At 40.2% G+C, this 20,752-nt stretch overlaps 1 protein-coding gene across 9 annotated transcripts in view; it reads right to left on the bottom strand.

The window, feature by feature from the left end:
- The window catches only part of RASAL2 (RAS protein activator like 2), a 187,311-nt gene that overhangs the window by 45,925 nt on the left and 120,634 nt on the right, over positions 1-20,752 (bottom strand). For all 9 annotated transcript variants that reach the window (XM_086754063.1, XM_086754065.1, XM_086754066.1 and 6 more), the window contains one exon: positions 9,283-9,389. In XM_086754063.1, the coding sequence (XP_086610189.1) occupies positions 9,283-9,389 (107 nt within the window). The remainder of the gene's footprint in view (positions 1-9,282; positions 9,390-20,752) is intronic.

Here is a 20,752-nt window from a genome sequence, read left to right as displayed (position 1 = left end):
TGTAGCTTGTACCATTAAAAAGACAAAACCACCCTTACTTCCTTTCTTATTGTCTAAGCATTTCTCTTAAATACTTATTTCAACACAAAATAGATTGGTGTTTGGTTCTTATACCTAAATATAATGAAGTGTCTGAGCTTTAAGAACCACCACAGAACATTTTTTAAAACAGTGGGAATTCTACTGCTTAAACAAACACCCTCAGACAAAAAGATGTAAACTTATTACCCAAACTGCCAGAAATCATGAGATTATGTTCTTCATTAAAAAGTACAAAATATTTGGTAGAATAAATTAGGTAGGATGCTAGCAATTTGAAGAGATCAGCACCATGTAAACACAGTATTTTAAGAGGAGTCTAGTGAGAGAATAACTGCAGAATTGCGCCTTAATCTCTCAAGAGACAGATTTGATGGCCCACACATAATGAGACAAAGCTCCGTACAAACTCCCCTCAGAACCACAGGTTTAGGGGAACAGGGATAGAAGAGAGAGAGTGGGAGGGCACAAGCACGCATTCAAGCAGGCACGTGGAATAGGTTCAGTGCAGGTTCATCACCTTAGTCAAATGCATCAAACACTGGGGTAAGAAATCCCACTGATACAACATTGAAAAATAATTCAATCCCACTGAGAATTCTACTCATCTCATTTGGAAGTTAAACTCCTCATCTCTTTCACTCTGCCAAGAAGAAATTGCCACAGCAGAAGTGATAAATTCAGCAGGCTTTGGTGCCTTCCCTCCATAGCTGCCCAGGGAAGGAACAGAAACTCTGACCCCCAGATATTCTAAACTCAGGAATGGCTGTTGTTCAGGGCAGCTTTGGCTTCAGGAAATGCTCAGTCCGTGCCAACGGACTTAATCTCAGCCTGCCTGTCTGTCCTTAATCTCAGCAGAGCAGCACATGAACTGCCCAACAAATTCAAAGGCAGCCCAAGTATCAACTACTCAACTCTTTGACTTCTGCTCCCTGTAGACGCACTGATTCTTCACTTTGGAGAGAACAGCCCATGCATAATAAATAATGATTGTCTTTGTTGTTTTGAAAGTGAAAGGTTAATTCAGCCATGAACTAATACAACCATATATAACTATAACACAAATTATCCATCCATAAAATGCAATGGTATTAGTGGTACGTTTCAAAGCACAAAAGCCAGAATAAAATAGGCAAAAATAAAGTTTAATCTTCTATACAGTGCTGTGGTTTGCAGCACTGTTACCTACATTAGGTGTTGCTGGGGACAAACACATTGCCTTTTGGAGGCTTGCAACGCATCTTGAACATATTCTCGATGAGGAGCACTAATGCATTATTAATAACAGCAGGTGGGTATCATCATTTACAGAGCGCTGAGACTTGTTCTCTCTGAGGGGAAGGACTGGATGGGCACAGAGATAACACTCAAGTGACTCTGGACGACAGCAGAAATGCCTCCCAACTGCCGCACGCTGTTAGTATATGAAGCATGTTATTTAAGCAGCTATCAAGAAATAAAAAAAAACCTGTAGCCAAGTGAAAATGCTCTCAGGTGCCAGCAACATTGCAAAGCTACGGGAAGCAAAGGAGCACGGGAAGACAGCTGGGTCGTAAAATGGAAAGATACAACTAGCAGGATATTCCAGGGATCAGGAGCAAAGATGTTGAAGTCTACTGTCCCCTGTAGAACAACAAAAATGCCTCAATATTACTAGCAAGGAGGTGAAGAAGTTTGCTTACGAGGCCGGTAACACTTGCTATTAACGTATTAGCAGTGACTGCCTTTGAAAAGGCTCCCAGCCACTCAGACAGGAGGAAAGCAGATGAAAACAACTGTGCATACACCTCGGTGGTAATATAAAGAACGAGACAGTGACTTAAAACAGTCAAATTCCACCATCAACTCAACCAAAAAGCCTGGCACCATGTCACTGAAGAGGTGTTTTTTGCACACAGGCAGAGAAAAATAAAAATCATGTTTGAATGTATAAACAAAGGATAAAGCACAATAAAAGTAAAGTGGTATTATGTAAATCTGCCTTAGCTTTCACACTAATGCACCACTCTCTTCTGATCTTCTCATCTCAGCAAGAAAACTAGAACAAAACTGAACTCCAGAAGTATAAACTGATTACAGGCAGACAAGAGGGGGATTTCCAAATGATATGTTTTAAAGACTAACTATTTATTTTGGAAACAAAAGCAAGGAGGGATTATAGATGTATAAAACAAATAGAATGGAAATTAACTAAGCTCCTCATGCACCCTGTTACATAAGAAAACCAAGGGACAATTTAACATGAGAGGCTGCACATTTAACTGATTGTCAGGAGACCTTTTCTAATGCTATCTATAAATCAGCACGGAGAATTCTCTACCACAAGATATTATACAGACAAATTTTTTCAGCAAGATTAAAAAAGGATTATGTGTTTATATAAGGAAGAATAACATATGTAGCTGCATTAGTCAGGTTTAAAAATAACAAGAGTGAGCAATTATCATGCTTCAGGACACAAGCTGATCAACAGGAAGGATCAGGAAGATATTTTTCCCCTGATGGGACAGCACTGCAGATTTGGCCAGATAACAATTTCAGCTTCCCAATGAAAAATTGTCTGCTGCCACAGGAGGGATGCAGAATAGGATGAATAAGTTTAAGAACAGTAATAAGAAAACCAAGATGATGGAGAGGATACCACAACAGGGATACATTGATAATACATCTATTAACAAAATGTATCATAAGATTGCATGTACACTGTGTGAGATGCAGTCAAAAGAACTAAAGGAATTAAATTTCCAAGTCACTGGGAACCATGCTTAAAAATTCATGAAGAAACAAGAGCTACCAGATAGCTGGGGAGAGCCACATGAGCTTTTCAGATCCCAGTTCAGCAAGGTGTTTAGCATGGACATGACTGGGAGCAGAGCCTTGCTGCCTTCGTGGGAGCTGTCCACACTGGGCACTAGCATGAGAGAAGAGCATCCTTAAGAGCCTGTATCCAAGAATTAAGGAATAAAGGTCAGAAGTCTGTGCTAGAGAACAACAAAACAATGGTGATAAACAACGAATATTATAAGAAACGGGTCACCTGAGTCTATCAGAATCTTTAATCAAACATCAGTTAGCGGCTGCAGCCAGTGAAGTATGGGAAGAAGTGATGGCTTCCAGCCTACCTCACCATGATTCAAGCAGCTGCGTTTTTGCCTTTCCCTCACGTCAGGAAAGAGGCAGTATTTCTTGTGACCCTGGCTCTTTAGTCCCCTGGCACACAGCCAGTAAGCAGCCCAACACTTCAGAATACCTTTTGATAATACAACACACATACTAATTAGGAAAATTAATGGAAAGGAACTTTTCAAAGCTAGTAACACAAACTTGAGAACTGGCTGCAGGAATATCTAAAAGGAGTAATTACAACAAGTGATAAGGTATCAAGGTAAAAGAAAGGGTCCAATGGGATGTGGTGGGGATAGTAGCATGACTGTTTCTGCTTAACATCCTTGTTAATGCTCTGTAAGAAAAGTTAAACAGCACATTAATTACACTGAGCTATATTAAATTAGGAGGTGAAGTGAGGGCCAGGGAGGACAGAGAAATAACACAAAGGGTTGTGAGCAATTAGAAGCTGATAACACACATTCCTGTGAACTTTAGTACCAGAACTTGGAGAATCAATTGAAGGGAATTAAAAACAGAAGAGCAAGGAAAGTGACACAAGGGCCAGAAGGACTGATTTGCAGAGGATGCATTAATTAAACTCTGCATAATTCAACTAAACCATGATTTGGAGATGAAGAATAGAATGAGTCGGTGCATATTTAAATACTATTAAACCAAGGACGACTGGAATGTGACAAGTATATACATTTATAGTTCCTCCACGTTAACTGCAGGGGAATTAGCTAAAGTCAAGTTTACACCAAACATAAGAAAAACGTTCCTGCTGTTGAGGTCCATCAGATAGTGTCACAGACTGGATTATACCCATCACTTGACTTGATGCTGAAGTTAGGTGTAATGAACAAATCTGCTTTGGCAAAAAGATATTGTTAAGGTTACAGAGCCTATGAACAGTATTACCCCAGAATAAAGATATGGATGAGAACTTGGTAAGCATGCTGGAGATAGATAGCCAATCACCCATTTATGCCTTCTGACACAAAATCTGTGGAATAATAGCCAGCATACCTAAGCCATCACACCGTGAGCAAATAATAAAAAATTGAAGCAGATTCAATGTTACGGTAAGAAAAGAGCGGTAAGTGGAAGGAAAAATGTTAATCTTACAATAGGGAGGATAGATTTGAGCCCAGCCAGTTTTTCATGAAGGATGCCGTGACAGTTCACACTAATGTAAATCAACAATTCCATCTCTGCATCGCCGCTGATGCAGAATTAAAAATATGTACGTGTTTGCTGTTAGGTCACATGGCCAGAAAAGATCAGACTTGTCCTAACCTGGCAGCATGACGGTAGCAGAGCAGTGCTCTGGAGAAGCAACAATCTTGCTGACTGCATAAAAGATGAGGCTGGGCAGCCGCGAGATCTCATCAAGGTTTGACCTTCACTTAGGCTGGCTGCATTGTCTTCTGTTCCATTTAGCTGTACTCTTAAAGAGCAAAGAGGCAGACAGTATTTCTATAGATCCAATTATGCTCTCGACTAGAAACAAACCCAGGAAGGCAATCTGTAAATATCTGTCTTCCCATCATATGCACACGGTTCCTATAAAAATCATTTTATTTACTTCAAAGATTGTGTTCTGGCTTTCCTCTCTCATTTGCAGTTGTTTCTTTGCCTCTTTCTCATCTTTTTTTTTTTCTAATAGCCAGCAGACATGGATGAATCATACATTATTTGTAATAACAACTCACTAACAACCCTACCCCAAAAAAGCAAAAATTGGAGAGCGCAATGTGAGCCTGAAAAGTGGTTTAGCAATTCCTCTCTACCCTGCCACTGCAGGAGGTTTGAGGATTTTGATAATCTCATATTTACCCTGGTCCCTCAATTCCAACGGCAGAGCAATGAGAGAATACGGCAGGTTGCCGCAGTGCTACCAAGGCTCAACAGTGCAACAGTAGGGAACGGGAAGCACGGAGACTGAGACACTCTGCCAGGACATAGCGTGTGTGGGAAGGGAAAAGCTGATTTCTCGCCCACCTATGCGTCACGATGCCTACTTCTAGCCAGTTCCGTCTGTCTTCCTATTTGTTCAGTGAAATAATATTCATTATTAAAAATACGACTTTTCCTATATATGTGTATCTATAAACAGCACACATCTGTCTATATGTGAGAAGACACACTTACACATTTCCTTATCTCAATTTTCCTACCTTTCATGCCCTTCCATTCTCTCTCAGTATTCCTCCCAGATACGCCTGGAAATTGTCAAATAGCAATTAACACAATGGAACCTAGATGGAGGCTAATGTTTTAACTGCAGCCGAGAATATTTGGGGAAATGGAGAAGAAAAAGAAAGGACAAGCACCAAGAGCTCTTATCTCTGTAGGCATGCCTTGTGCTGTGCAATGTCAGCATTAGCAGAATCCACTTTATTCCCCTTGGCGGGAGATAACCAGAACAAACACATTGCACGTGCTGGTCCGTGCAGTGGTTAGAGAAACTTACTCCTGAGAAAGAGTATGTTTCTAACTACTGAAATTCTACTTTTCACACAATAGCAAATTTAAACAGATGTCTTTTCCTCCAGTGCATGTGCAGGAGGTAGGAAGGCACTTGACACATCAGCCTCTTAAAATAAATCCTTCATTGACCACTGCCACTGAAGAGACTACTTAAAAAATGTCTTGTCAAGGAAATGTTCACTTAAAGGCTATTATGTTGTTATGAATCAAAATTCCAGATGCGAAACAAATGCCAATTAGCAATATTAAAAAAACAGATGCCTTGTTCTGACTGAGTGCCACTGCCTGGTGTTAGAAAGAAAAAAAAAAAAACTGCACAGAACATGCTGGAAGCCACTGTCCTATTGAGAAGACAGCTTTTAAATAGCTTTTCTGAGAGGCAAACTTAAAAAGCTGTAAAAGCAACTTATTATGAAAGTCTCAGCATAATTTTCCATCAGTATGGAAGAAGGTTAAGCTGTCCCCTGCCTTAAGCTGCTTTCTGTTAGAAATCCAAGCAGCGAGTGGAAGAGGTATGGCAGAGAGTCAGGTCCACTGAAAGAATAACTGAGACAGCACTACACTGCAGTTCTCTGTAGCCCTCCAACCTCTGCTGCAGGCGTCAATGTTCGGAAAAACAAAACCACAAGCTTTCTTATTGTTAATCTCCTTTATCTGTACAACAAATCCCTGCCAAATAAAGATGACCTCACACACCCCCAAATTTAAAGCCATTACAGGCACCCCTTCCATCCTTCACTTGAAGCTCTTCTCAGACCACTGATCTGAGACTTCCACGAGGCACCCAAGTCATCTTATCTACTTCTCAGAGCTAGGAAATTTTTCATATAAATCAGAGGAAGAAACATGATTCCTTCCCATTTCATCATTCCTCTATTAGGTGTGTGCCAATCCACAAAGTTAACAGGATATTTTATTTCAGTAGTTTTGGCTTGAGCTCATCCGTATTCTGAAGCAATCTGAGTCGTAATTGCAGCTTGGTCTCTTAAACAGATCAGAAACTGGCATGTTTTAAAACGGGGTGACCTCAGCCCCGACCTGCACTGCAACCTGTTAAGGAGTAACAGCACAGAAGTGGGTTATTCAGAGCAAAAGCTACAAAGCCAGAAGCCTTGTCCCTGTAAGACAGACAGGAGGGTGCATTATGCTCCTGGGTATACAGGTGGCCAGGCAGACAAAGAAGCATAATACCAGCTACACGTGGCACAAATAGCTTCTAGGTTTTTTGCTGGTTTATGCCCAAGAAAGGCAGCCACATACTGCTTCCTAAGCCTATTTGCCAGAGTCCTAAAAGCCCAGTACACTGCCAGGGGAAATGAGAAACATTCTGCAAGGTTCTTGTTTTGAAAGGGAGCAAGAGCTAAGAAGTATTAGAGAAATAGTAGAGAAAAATTAGAGAAACATTAAAACATTACTTAAAAGATAGCATCAACATTAAAATAATTGTACAAAAATGAGGAACAAAGAAAAAAGGAGGCATATAAAACAAACAATACAGATAGTAATCAAACACTTCTGATAGGCAGCTTGCAGTTGTTATACAAAGACTATGACAACGCATATACACATCTAAAGGCTAGGGCAATTACTTATAGACAAAGACAAAAAAGACAGAGAATTTCTTATAAATGAAGACGAGAATAGCTAGGGCTTTTGAAGACTTTTAGAGTTCAGAAATCCTCGTGGAACTCTGTGGACCATGGGGTCAGCATAAAAATCTCAGAACTCGACATAACAAAGTATTCTGGTGACAACTTCACATGCAACTACACCAAGACTCTTTGTTCCCCCGAGTACCACCCAGAAAACAGGTCTCTGAAGTGAGAGAGGATAGTTCACAGAATCACAGAAGAGCTGAGGTGGAAAGGCACCTCTAGTCCAGCCTCCCTGCTCAAAGCAGGGTAAACTAGAGCAAGATGCTTAGGACCATGTGTCTAGGCTGCTTTTGAATATTTCTCCAAGGACAGAGAGTTCATAACCTCGCCAGGCAACCTATCCCAGGGTCTCATCACCCTCACAGTGAAAAAAAGGTTTTTCTTATGTTTACACAGAATTTCTTGTATTTCAACTTGCTCACTGCCTCTTGTCCAAAAGGTCTGTCTGGCTCCACTGTCTTTATTCCCTTCCATCAGGTATTTATCCACATCACTAAGATTTCCCTCTGAACTTTCTCTTCTCAAGTCTAAGCGATCTATTCTGCTTTAACTGCTACTTCAGATTTTTTTTTAACTAGATGGAAATGTGATTCCTGATCTTTCAATAGACATTAGAAGTTCCAATTTTGTTCTGACAAAAAAGCCTCTACAAAAGAAATATTCTTCACAATGAAGACAGTAAAACATCAGATCAGCTTGTCCAGCAAGGCTGTGCAATCTGCATTCTTGGAGGTTTTCAACACCTGACTGGAGAAGACCCTGAGCAGCCTGATACAATTTGGTCCCGCTTTGAGGAGTGGGGTAGATCAGAGACTTCTGCAGGTCCTTTCCAATCTACATTATTTTATGACTCTGAAAAGGGACCAAGTAGTGAATATCCAGTATATTCACTGCTTCCTTGGTCCCTTTTTCAGTTCCAATAAATCACAAGTTTTCAGGTTGCTTTAAAAACCAGACACCCTAACCACTCTGACCAACATTAATTCTTTTCTAATTTAAATAGCTCTCATTAAATCCTTGGCTGGTTTTTTTTTTATTTATGTTTAAAATGACACAATGCAGGATTTAATTAAAAAAACCAAGTTTCACACACATCTGGTTCTAAAGTGAGCCAGGAAGTGCTCTTAAAAGGGATGAGTGCCATCTAAAGCAAGGCAAGAACATATACACTAAGGTACAGAAATGGTACTCATCTCCATAGAGAATATACAAAAAACCCAATGTTCACTAGATAATTATTCTCTTGTTTTTCCTCAGGTTTTAAAGTAGGCAGATTACTTGCTAAAAATAAAGAGAGGTATGAAAATATTTGCAATATTCAAGTTAGATATTTTAAAACATGAACAAATATTGTTAAAAAATTACTGAGCACCTCATTTTAACTTGAAGTATTTGCCCTCAGTCCAATAATAGAAAGGTCTTTCTGCTCTTGGATACACTGAAACAAGGAAGAAAATCTGGACTCTCATTAAATGTCTCATGCAGACTGAGCTGAACTCAAGACAAAAACTGAAGAGTTAAAGAGCAATTAACACACCTGCAGAAATTTCATCAGCTTCTGAGTAAACTATAAAGCCATTTCAATTTTCTATGTACTTCATTAGCATGAGGCAAAAATAACATGCTACCACCAACCTAAAGGAACTTTTTTCCCAGTCAAAATTGAATATGTAATGCAATCCCTGTCGGCAACTTCAAAAGTATTTATATAGGTCGCTGCCCACATTAACACTGATGTTTCACTATTTGCCACTTTAGATCAAGCCAATGAAAATAAGCAAGTTATGGATCTACCAGAAATCTCATTGATAATGCATGACAGTTGATGACAATACTTCTTGGTCAACTGGAAAGATTAACTAAATACTCTTTTTTTTTTTTTTTTTATTCCTTTTTTTTTAAGAGCTTAGTTGTACACTGTGATATTTTAATCTCCTCCTCCTATTCAATGAGAAAAATTCCTCCTTTGCAGGAAAGGCACACTTACTGGCACTTTGAAAGGAGAAGTATTCGAGGCATCCATGGAGTTGGTTTTCTCAGAGGTGCTGGTCCCGGAGATGCTCCGTCTGCGAGGAGATCTCTCTGCTGGGACCTCTAAGGAAGAGAAGAAAAATAAGGTGAATGGGTGCTGGGGAGTGTGGAAAAGACAGGTTTTATGCTCTGTAGGACAGATGCCTCAGCAAAGTTTCAAGTGCATTGCTAAACTGCTGAATTACACTCACTTCTTTTTCTATAACTTATTTAAACTTACTAAATTACAATGGCATTTCCACTGACAGATTCAAGGTTGTGAATCTGACTTGACTGTAGGCAATAAGCAATAAAAATAAAAAATGCTGGTAAAGATCAATACCCAAACATATTTAGTATTCTATTACTGTTTGTGAGATAGTACTCAGAAAACTTAATTTTTATTTTATTTTATTTTTTTTTACATAAGCAATGCAGTAATTAACAGGTAAAATCCAGTCACAGGGAAGATCAATTTTAGTCAGAGCTGAACACAATCTGACAAAGGTCATAGTTCGGTCTTATATGATCACACTACCTGCTCAAACCATGTAACCAGCAGAAGACTTACAACTACCCGGGTAATATGACATATATATCTCCGCAGATAAAAAAAATAGGTCAACTTCTCACTCTGGCAATATGACCTTACTGAGATACGACTTTGGCATCTTAAATCCATGCAGGCTGATCTAATGAGCACAAATATTCATAAAAGATGCAATTATATCTTTTTCTAGTATAGAGACCAGAACAGTAGCATAATAAAGTAGACACACTATTAAAAATCTCTGCACAAACACACATATACTGTACATATATACATTTTTATATGTAGCTAGATACACATACATATACATACAGATACCTTTATCACAACTGCTGCCCATCTCCAGCTCAATTGCCAGACTTAAAGGAATCCAGCTTCACAAAACATCCCCCAACACGGGGAGGGAAAAAATCACTTCCTAGCAGAAAGTCCATTGTTATCTTCTGAATCTTAAAGAAAGGGAGTAAGCCGTGACTCCAGACAGTGACATTTTGACTCCTGCCGTTTTCCTTTCAAGAGACAGATGCAGCTTAAACTTCCATTTCTGGCCGCCTGGCCCTGGGGATCCGTGCTACTTCCACTTCAGAGAAAGCTGGGTCTCTCCATTCCCCCTCCCTTCCCACGGCTTGCAGAGAGCAAGCGAGCGAGCGAGCAAGTGAAAAAGAAACACACAGGACTGCAGCTATTCAATCAATCGCTCCGACTGCACATCCTCATTAGTTACTTTCAGGCTATTAACAGACGCCCAACTGCCGGCTTCCCTCCGCTACAGAAAATTTCACTGTATATCCTGATTCACAGCAGCAAAAAAAGGTTTACAGAGATAGACAGCCAGCTGGTGCCAGGAGAGCAGTATCTTCCTCAAAATAACCGAAGGAAAAAAATGAGAAAAGCCTTCTTCAGGGATAACATTACTTGTGCTGTCTTTGCATACCGGATATTGATTGCACTGGAGTTATAACATGTATCTGCCATGGATGCTTGAAGAACGACAAAATGGAGCATACAGAACAAGGGGCTAAGAAATCTGGACCCTGCAGTATCAGTGTCTCACCCTGTAGATACTTATCTTTTAAAAACCCAAACTCTGACATTCAGCCTCTCAATCTGCTTGTAATCATCGATGGGGAAAGGACTGCTAAGAGGGAGAACAGCCTCCTAAACCGGGCAAACAAAGTCTAACGCTCAGGGTAGCTACCCCTGGAAAATGGGCAGGGCACAGCCGCTCGCTGCTGACCATCAGGACGATGCACAAGCCCTGCTCGTGCCGGCCAAGTATATCACGGTCCATCAAAGCTCATGATAATTATGACAGAGCAATACCACTTTGGGGGACATTTCTCCTTCAGCTGACGAGCAGCATTTCTCTGACAGCTGAGGAGGCATCGCCTGTTCCAGTGCTGGAGGGTAAGTCCCTGTCAGGGCACCTTTAGAGAACAAAGCACTTGGAGCAGGGCCAGCGCGAGACCAAGGCTTCTGAATAACGGTCAGCGCCGCTGTCTCAGGAGCTGTGCAGAGGTTGGTAGTTTTATCAGAAGATGCGCTCTTTTATACGGGCAGCCTCCTCCTCCTGCCTCTAAGGAGGGAAATTTATTTTCTGCAGCACCTGTAAGTACTGCTCTCCCAAAGAGAGCTGTATTACGTAGGATTTAAATGATTGCTTCTGCTGGTCTCAATGTGAATGTAATGAAAGCAAATGGGAGTGATATCTTCACTTGGAAGTGGGGACTACAGCGAGACATTCTATTTTACGTCAAATAGTAATGCGTAACGTAATAGGTTTGGCTTTCTCCACTTCTCACACACAGGAAATCACATCAAAGCTGCTTCAGTAATTTAACACAGTCTGTTAGCTTTGCTGAGTCATAAATTAAAACAGGAGCCTGAATTCCCCGCTATTTTCAACAGCAGGTTCTGTAGGTGGGGCAGTTTAGGAAAAAGTTTAAGTTTAAACCAAATGGAGTTGAAAAGCTACAAGGAACAGGCCTTGCTCTGCTTGCTTCCCCCCACATCCACCCAGCAGCAATTCCAAGTTCTTGGCAAATAAAAGACTGAGATTCCATTGGTATAATGAGTTTCTTCCATTCTCAGACAATCACAGAAGTGTACCAAATGGGGAAGGGAAAATGAAATATTCACAAGGTGCCTGCAATAAAATAAAAATAAAAACACCTTTCCCTCTCTTCTTCTCCTTCAAAAAAAAAAAAAGAGCAAATAAACAGTATGCTTAGTCCCCAGGAAAAAGAAGACCTAGATACAGCAAAATTGTCGAGATACGTTAACAGGAAATCAAAAGCTAAAGCAACCTGCTATGCTGCCCCTAGAATACTATTTTTGCTGAGTTGTGTAAAAAAAAGAAAAAAAAAAATCTATACCCTCACCACCAGGCGAAAAATTAGACAGTTCCCTCCCCTGCTCCACGAGTAATGCTAGAGGCTACTCTTGCATAATCCTCACCTGCTGTAAAAATCAATGCACCTCTCATCGGCTTAGTATTAAATTACAACTGCTTTCTGCATTGCTCACTCTCAGGGACCAAGACTACAGATAAATCACATTGTTTCTATGGATAAACAATCTGAAACCCTTTTAATCCACACTCAATTTCTGGGAAGAAAAAAAAAAAAAAGTAGACAGATCTTCCCCTTTTCAACCTTTAAAAAACAATCCATCAAACAGGTAAGTTGTAAACATCCCTATGGAACACCTCATAATTTATCACCTCATATATTGGTGATATTTATGTAAATAAATATTTACACACCTCATAGAAATAGTTACAAATGAGCTGGGCCAATTACTCAGGAATGGCAGATGCTTCTGAAGAGGGAACAGCCCAAGGATACAATGAAGGTAGGTCTCTTTTCACATCCTCTTCTTGCGCCACTCTACCTTCTGCAACACCAAGGCTTGTTTTGTTGGCCAGAAGGCAAGTTTGTGTAAGACAGGTGCCACTTACTACTATGAGTAGTGGTGGTGATTGACCTCCTTTGAAGGCAACCATTTCGGCCACAGTGGCATAGCCTCAATGACCTCCAGTCAGGATGTGGCTCTTGGACTCCAGTTCAATTTCCTGCTGCTGGGTGCTCTGGCCACTTGAAATCTGAAACCTTGCTGTTAGGAATTTATATTCTACCGTGAAGAGCTTTTTCTCATAGTAAGAGAGATGAAACAAACCTCTCAGCTTTGCAGGACAGTGCTTGGTATTCTATCTCCATTTTTCTGAATTAGAAATGGATTGGAGAAGGACAGGAAAAACAATCAGGAACAAAGAAATATCCTCAGGGGTTAGAGTGAAAAGAATTAAGTTACTGAACTTGCAAACCTTCTGCAAGGTCACAGAAATAAAGATTACATGGGTGTCTGTGATTTTGCAAAGGGCAATGCAATGAAACTACTTCACGGTCTCAGTGGAACTTCAGTCAAGACTGCGGCACCTTCCAGACTGGGGTTGTGTCCTCCCAGGACTGGCAAGAACATTTCCAGATGTTCTCTGGAACTCCAGACTTCCTGCTTATGAAGTCCAAGAGGTGACTCTTAAGCAGTCTCAAAGACCTACTTGGAGATGTAAAAAAGGGGGAAGCATGCTGGCAAGCGTAACTCTTGTCTGTTGTTACTCATAAGGGGCTGGTACTGGTCTCAGAGCGAAAAATAGATCAGACCATCTAGGTCCTGCATTTTTATAACAAAGTTCTCAGCCATGTCACATTCTGCACACTAGCCTTTCATCAGCTGTGACTTTTGGCAGTTCATAATAACATGTGGCAAAGCACTGACCAATTATCTGCGATGACATGTTTTGCCCTGATGTGCAAGAAAGATTCGTATTTGCAAAAGGCTACGTTTACAATCCACTGAAAAGAATAAATCATATTATTGACAAAGAAATTAATTAATATTTATTTCCCAATACATATATTTTGATGTGAATAAATAAATAAATAAGTCCTTCCTCAAATTAATTCTCCAAATATCTGTATTTGATACCTTTGTGTTGTCTTTACTAGGAATGGGGCAGACTGTTGTTGTATATTATCTACTGGTTAGGAAAATAAAGACATAATAAGATATCAAGGATTGGAACTTCTTTTTCTTTTGTCTGCACACAGCCTGATATGATGGTACCTTGGTCTGTGACTAGAGGGGATAGAGAATATGATTCATAAAAAGAATCAATTCATTCTGCCTCTCAAGTCTAGCTTAATTACAGGCATTTGAAAAATACAAAACCAATTCAGTATGACCAATTACCTATCCAGAACCAAGCATTCCCAAAGAATGCCTCTCAGGTGCACTTGTATTAAAATGTCCCCAGCTGAAACAAAACAAACCCCCACCCAAATATTTTCACCCCCTTTACATAGCTACCTTGGAACTCCCCATGAGAAAATGGTAATTGCTGCTGGTCAGAGCATTGCTGAACAATCAAACAATCCTGCAATTAACCTCTTGTCTGAAGGAAGGATCAATAAGCTACACATACTAGGCCCCATTTTTTAAGCAAAATTTGTCGTTGTTTTAAATGTTGTAGCACTCATGCAGCCATAGTTACCACAGTTGACAAACAATCTAAGTATTTACATTTTATCTATGCCATTTTAGAAATTAATGTGCCTGGAGAGGTTATTACACATTTCAAATATGGTAACACCCAGAGGCCTCTCACCAGGACGCAGCACGGCTAGGCCTCATACTGAACAGGCACCATTTCTGCCCCAAAGAGCTTACAGTCTTAACCTGAAACAAGGGACCACTAGAGTGTGATAAACCCTACGTGGGAAGCAGGAGGGAAGAAGTTTTTTAAGAAAATAAGACATGCAAACTAAGTAGGTTACCCCTTCTAGGCCTCTGGGTGATTATTTATTTTTAAAATAAACGTATAATAAAGTAGTTATCCCCAGATAAATAACTGAATCCTAGAGGGTGAAAACAAAAGAGTACCTTGAGGAAGGATTTGGGAAAAAAAAAAAAAAACAAAACGCACAAAATCGTTGGTATTGAAGATTTTGAAGAACAGAACAGAGGTGTTTCTCTCAAGGAGGACAGGCAGAAGAGACCCTACTGGGGATGTGGCAACAGCCTAGAAAGGGCTTGGGGACTTAAAAGCCTCCTTCAGCACTGTTTTCTACTGTCAAAAGGCCAATTAGTCTTATGGATTAACTACAAAAGAAATACAGAATAAAAACCTGCAGCACTTGACTTTTTGTGACTTAGTACTTCTTCTATAAACACACTTAAAGAAATAATAAGCTCAAATCTCAGCTTGGAAGAGCTGGAGCACGTACGGGTTTGCTGCTGGCAGCTGGTTTTGGGAGATGTTAGTCATGGGTGTAACCACCAGTGGAGTGGTTTACTACACAGACAAACAAACAGAGATTCTATTTGCTTCATGGACAACAGGAACTAAGGAGCTTATTTCTAACTTTACATGGACAATACACTGAAACTTTTAGCTTGTAGGGCAGGAAAACAAACCAAAATGTAGATACTGCCCTTCTACTCTGCTATGTTTTTATTAACCATTTTTACCGTGAGGAGCTGATCACCTACCACAGCGCTTAAATAACAAAGGTGCTTGTTTGACCCTGATGGTTTGGTTCTTCTCCTATATGCATATATTTAAAAAATAATTAAAAACAAACATACACATATGTGTCATTTAAAAAAATGTTTTATATGCATGAATGAAGGTTCATCAAGTGGCAACATTCAGCTGGGTAGCTGATTCTATTACTTTCATTCCAAATAAACTACTGTGCTGAGCCTGTTAAAAAGGGAGTATTTACTTAACTTATAGAGCCTTTAAAAAAAAAAAAGGCATTTCAACAAGTACAAAAATTCAGCACGCCCCAAGGCAGTTTATGATCTATCAGGACAGCATATACATTCAGTAACATTATGGCATTCATAACTTCGTTAGGACAGAAGAGACTATTTTTGTCTCATTGTCTCTTTAGGGTTGTTTCAGAGTGCTCATGTGACAGCACTAACGAGAAAGAGATTTCATTGGGTGCAGTTGGTATTTACTCTTGTTTTCTTCTACCCTGGTGAAAATACATACCAGCTGACAAAGTTAGAGACAGTAATAAAAAGCAGAAAGATAGAAAGAGTTAGGAGACATGTAAGAAGGAACAAGAAGAAGAAATGTCTGAACAGCATATTTCAGATGAGCATTACCTAACGAAATAGGAAGCCTCATATAAAAATAAATAAAAATGTTAATATTTTTTTCTTGGAGTAAGCATTCTCTCTTGTTTTGCTCACTTGGGGAGAATTCAGACTTGGGTCCAATTTACAGACTGTCATAAAAATTTAATTAAATGCCTATGTAAGAAGCTTAGGGTAAAAGTAAATTCAAAAACCTTGATCTGTTTCAAGTTCTCAAGTCCACATCTGTGTTCTGACTGAAATAGATTATGAAAATTCTACAAGGTATAAATTAAAGGAGAAAATTGAAATTTGCAGTGATAGTTTTTCCACATTTATCAGGACAACTAGATGGGAAGGGAAAGCCACAAGAAGAAACATCAGAGAGAATGCAACCAGGTCAGAGTACACTGAAGCGCACAAATGCCACGAAGCCTGGAAACAGAAATACAAAGGAAACTCTGCAAAGCTCACTTGCTGTAGAATGCCATCCTCAAACAGCCACTAGATACAAATTAGGATCAAAAACTCTCCCAGTCCATTAGAAGGGATTTTAAAAGAAGATACTGTGCTTTACTAAGGATTAAGTCGATCAGGCAAGTCTTGCAAGGTGATCCATGTAAATATCAAAGATTTATAATTTACAGACAGGTGATTCTGTTGGTGTTAGACACTTGCATTGTGTTGGCATATTAAAAAAGCGTAATTGAATTAGCGCCCAGTTCAGAAGGTGCGTGGCAAGCAACCTAAATGACAGTGAAGTCACTTAAATTTAAGTCATTGATTCCTAAAGGAGTTTACAGTCTGAAAGACAAGATCTAACATGCAAAGCAGATGAATACACAAATGAGGCTGGAAGAAAGGGCAGGACTATCATAGGAGACAGTAATTTCTGGCTTTCAAGTACTGACTCTCACAATTTCTTTTTGCAGAATGTTCTGAGGAAGCTGTACGTGGCATTTAGTGAGTACAGCATCAGCTGTTACTAGCCAGATGCACTTGCTCTGAAGCGGAGGAACGAATCCTGCAGTTCTGCAAACACGAGTCAGAAATGAAACAGATGCACGTCCCTAAACCATTCAACGTAGCCTCTGCATGACGCGTGTGGCCATACAAAATTTGGAATAGTTGCCCCTTTTTAACCTCCTCACGCATCAGCCTCCAAAACCTCCTTTAATGGTTGACTCTACACACAGCAATACAAATTGCCTGGACAACTGTGCCAACAGAAAAGCAGACACAAGGAGCTATTGCACATGACCTGGAGATGCTGATGTCCTCGTTAGTTCCTAATGATCTTGGAGTGCCCCTGCTAATTCAAATTACCTTGTGTTTGCCGCAGAGAAATTGCACACAGACAATTAACGCAGATCAGCTGATGCATGGTAACTTGTTCCCGCAATGTAATTTGTTTAGAGGTTTATGACTTAGACACACATTAATATGATATCAATATTTATTATCCTCATTATTAAACAACAGCCTTGAGCCATGGCTTTCAAAATCAATCTTTTTTCTCTCTGCGAAAGGGCTGTGCATCGAGACATTCTCGAAAAAGCGATCCTTTGCCCTGGTTATTGGGATATTGACACAAGTGACTGGCTCTTGGACCTATCAAAGCTCAACAGCTTTTGTCATTCCTCTCAATGGGCCAGAAAGCTGCTCCAAGCATCAGCGCTTCTTGCTCACTGTGGCAGGATTTTGCCCCTGAGCAGGAAGAATTACTGTTATAGACACAAAAAAAGAAAAAATCCCAGTGTACTGTAGACATCTGAGGGATGCCACTGAACCTTAAATATGGCCCCAGAGTTATGACACCATTTCTTAACTGGGTTCTCTTTAAGATAAAAGAAAAAAAGATAATTTAAATAAAAATAGGTACTTGGAGGCCAAAAATGCTACCTTAAATAGCTCAGCTTTGTGACAGCCTTCAGACTCCGGGCTGAATAAATACTTCCTGGTGCTTCTGGGGTGAGATGTAGGAGATCTTGAGGATCTCTTGGTGTGGAACAAAACGTGAACATAAGCATACATGTAAAGATGGAAAAATGGCAGTCTCTTGAAGAGCAGCACCAGTGGCCAGCTCATGCATTCTCTTGTCCCTGTTCACATCTGGTGTGATATTCCCAAAAAAGGCAACAGCACACAGCAAGGAAGTGTTACCAAACTGAAACAGACTCTATGGGGGTCCCTTATTTTCCTCCCATGTTCTTTTACTTATCACATCCAGAACAGTCCAGAACTGCTTACCAAAGAGAGACAAGTGTATACTCCTATCTACTGAAAAGAGCACAGCCACACCAGGTCTGGATGTCCCTGTGGTCTGGACGGAGAACAACAAAACTGAGGAAAAAACAGCATCTGGATTGGCTGTCGCTTACTTGACTGACAGACCAAGACCCATAATGGTGACTACTGTATCTTGGGGAGAAAAAAAGAAAAAAAAAAAAGAAAGAAAGAAAGAAAAAGATATTATAGCACCTATTATAACAAACATTATTTTAAATAGTCCATGGAAAGGAAAAAGGGTACACATACCAAGCAGCCTGTCTGAGCAACTCAGTAGAACAGACTGCATCCTGAGAACAACAGAAACCATAAAGTAGAGAGATGGAATGACTTGTGGAGATGGGATTAAAAGAATAAAACCAAGTAACAACAGTTTGACATAGCAACAGCTCGAAGCGAAAGACAAAACACTAATCAGCTTCTATGTGTGAATTATGTTTAAAACATTTTCAACCTTTTAGTGGTATTTAGGCCGGACTATAAATAAAAAGATAGTTTCAATTTTCTACCTGAATGCTGTTAAACTAATGTGTAAGTATCCAGAAACAGAGCACAGGATTGTTTGATTGTGCTTCCTAGATTTAATTTCTAGGCTACTGAAGTACCTGTTCCCTTGGCTGACATTTTTATTCTAAATGCATCTAAACATTTCTCTTAAGGAAAACTTTCAGCAGTCTCCTCTGATTTATCTTACTACCATCACACAGTTGTGAAGTTGTAGGCAAGCTGACAGAAACAAGTGGAAGTAGAGTGAACGCAGTGATCAGCTGGTCAAATGGCACAGAGAAGGAAAACAGACCACTAAGTAACACTGTTTAGTACAGAAAAGATTTTCTGCATGGCACCTGCCCATTTATAACCTGATCTTTGCCCAATGTGTTTGCAACTATTTCAAACAGATTGTAATGAAGTTTCATTAACAATTGCATAGCACTTAAAAGTTTTTAAAAAGAAATAAAGTCAGGTAACTGAAAGAGTAAAGAAATTAAGCAACAGTGAAAGTAGTAAAGGTTTCCCAGTAAAGTGTTTAAAAACAAAAAAAATTAAAAAAAATACAGTTAGTACCCTACCGTACCAAGAAACGAGAGAAGGCTTTTCTCATCTTCTGTGCTGCTATCCAGCCATTCGGCCACGTCACCAGGAGAAAGAAGACTCACTCTCCAGCCAGAAAACTTTTCCATACAGAAAACAATAAATGAACGAAGCAGGGTAGGAAGGGTGGGGAGGAGCTGATGGTCTTGGGATTCCAGTACTCCAGTTGTTCTCTACACTGACAACATGAGAGCGTGATCCAGCCCTGTTCCCTCAGCCCCACATCTGACAGCCCAAACGGACAGAGCAGGCATGGGTGGGAGCAGTAAGTGGGATCTGTACTTGTTGTCCCTTTGTGTCACGGTTCAGTCCAAGCAGGAACAGAAGGAAGGCAAAAAAAGGGGAGCAGGGGAAACCAAGGTTTTAAAATCCAGAAGAGGTAGCAGGTTATGATAGAATCAGATTAAGTAAAAAGAAGAAATAGGTCTCAGTGCTGAGGAAGCTCAAATAAGTCAGCACAATAGCTCATCAGCTAAGTGTAACACATCCCTATCATTCCTGATAGTGTTGGCTTTGTTTGAAGGCTCAGGTACTATGCTTTATGCTAAAAGAAAAACCAGCAAGCTTAGAGGCAATTTAAATCCCCTCCCCATTACTGAAGAGCCTGCATTCCCCTGTTTACAAGCCCCTTCCTGCTGCAGCTATTATAACAGCATCCCAGCCTTTCTTACAGTGAATTTGTTCATGCAATGGCAGGTTGATCAATCTGTGAATAGGAAGCTCCCACCCCTCCCTCTCCCCTCCTCCTGCATGGCGGCGGCATTGATCTGCAATAATGGAATCTGCTCCCGACTGCCAACAGCAGCATTAGAGAGAGGGGAACCGCTCCTCTTCATCAGCGCGAAGCTGCAGTCACAGCCCCGCTGGGCTTCAGTCTCCGCTGCAACTGGGCAAATAAGAAAGAGGTAAGGAGAGGGCAGCGTTCTCGGGGGTTCAAAGAAGTCATCAATGTTAACAGCCGGTTATTTATTAAAAAAAAAAAAAAAAAAAAGGGGTATAATTCTGCTCTGTCTAGACAGTGAGCTTGCTCTGCACAGCTTCGCAATGAGGACTTGTCATTGTGACTTTATGAAGGGTCACATTTAATTGTACAGGATTTATAGCGTATGATTTATTCTACACAAAAGAGCATTTTACAGGTTTACACATGCTCGAGCAGAGACGAATCCCGGTGAGTGAGGGACTCGTGGGCCCCACAAATCAAAATTGCCTTTGTCCTCAGGGGATGGAGCTGATGCTCTGATCAAACTGCACTCTTTAAAGAGACAGCTGCCTTTTGTTCAGCATTTTCTGAACCTCTCTTTATTTTAAATAATTTATACAGTTGCCAATCCCTGTTACAAACTAGGATACTTGCTGACCACTGACC

This window comes from Chlamydotis macqueenii, chromosome 8 (genome assembly GCF_036417535.1).
Source record: "Chlamydotis macqueenii isolate bChlMac1 chromosome 8, bChlMac1.mat, whole genome shotgun sequence".
Taxonomy (NCBI): Eukaryota; Metazoa; Chordata; class Aves; order Otidiformes; family Otididae; genus Chlamydotis; species Chlamydotis macqueenii.
The sequence above is the reverse complement of the archived record's forward strand: the minus strand, read 5'-3'. Positions and strand labels throughout refer to the sequence as shown.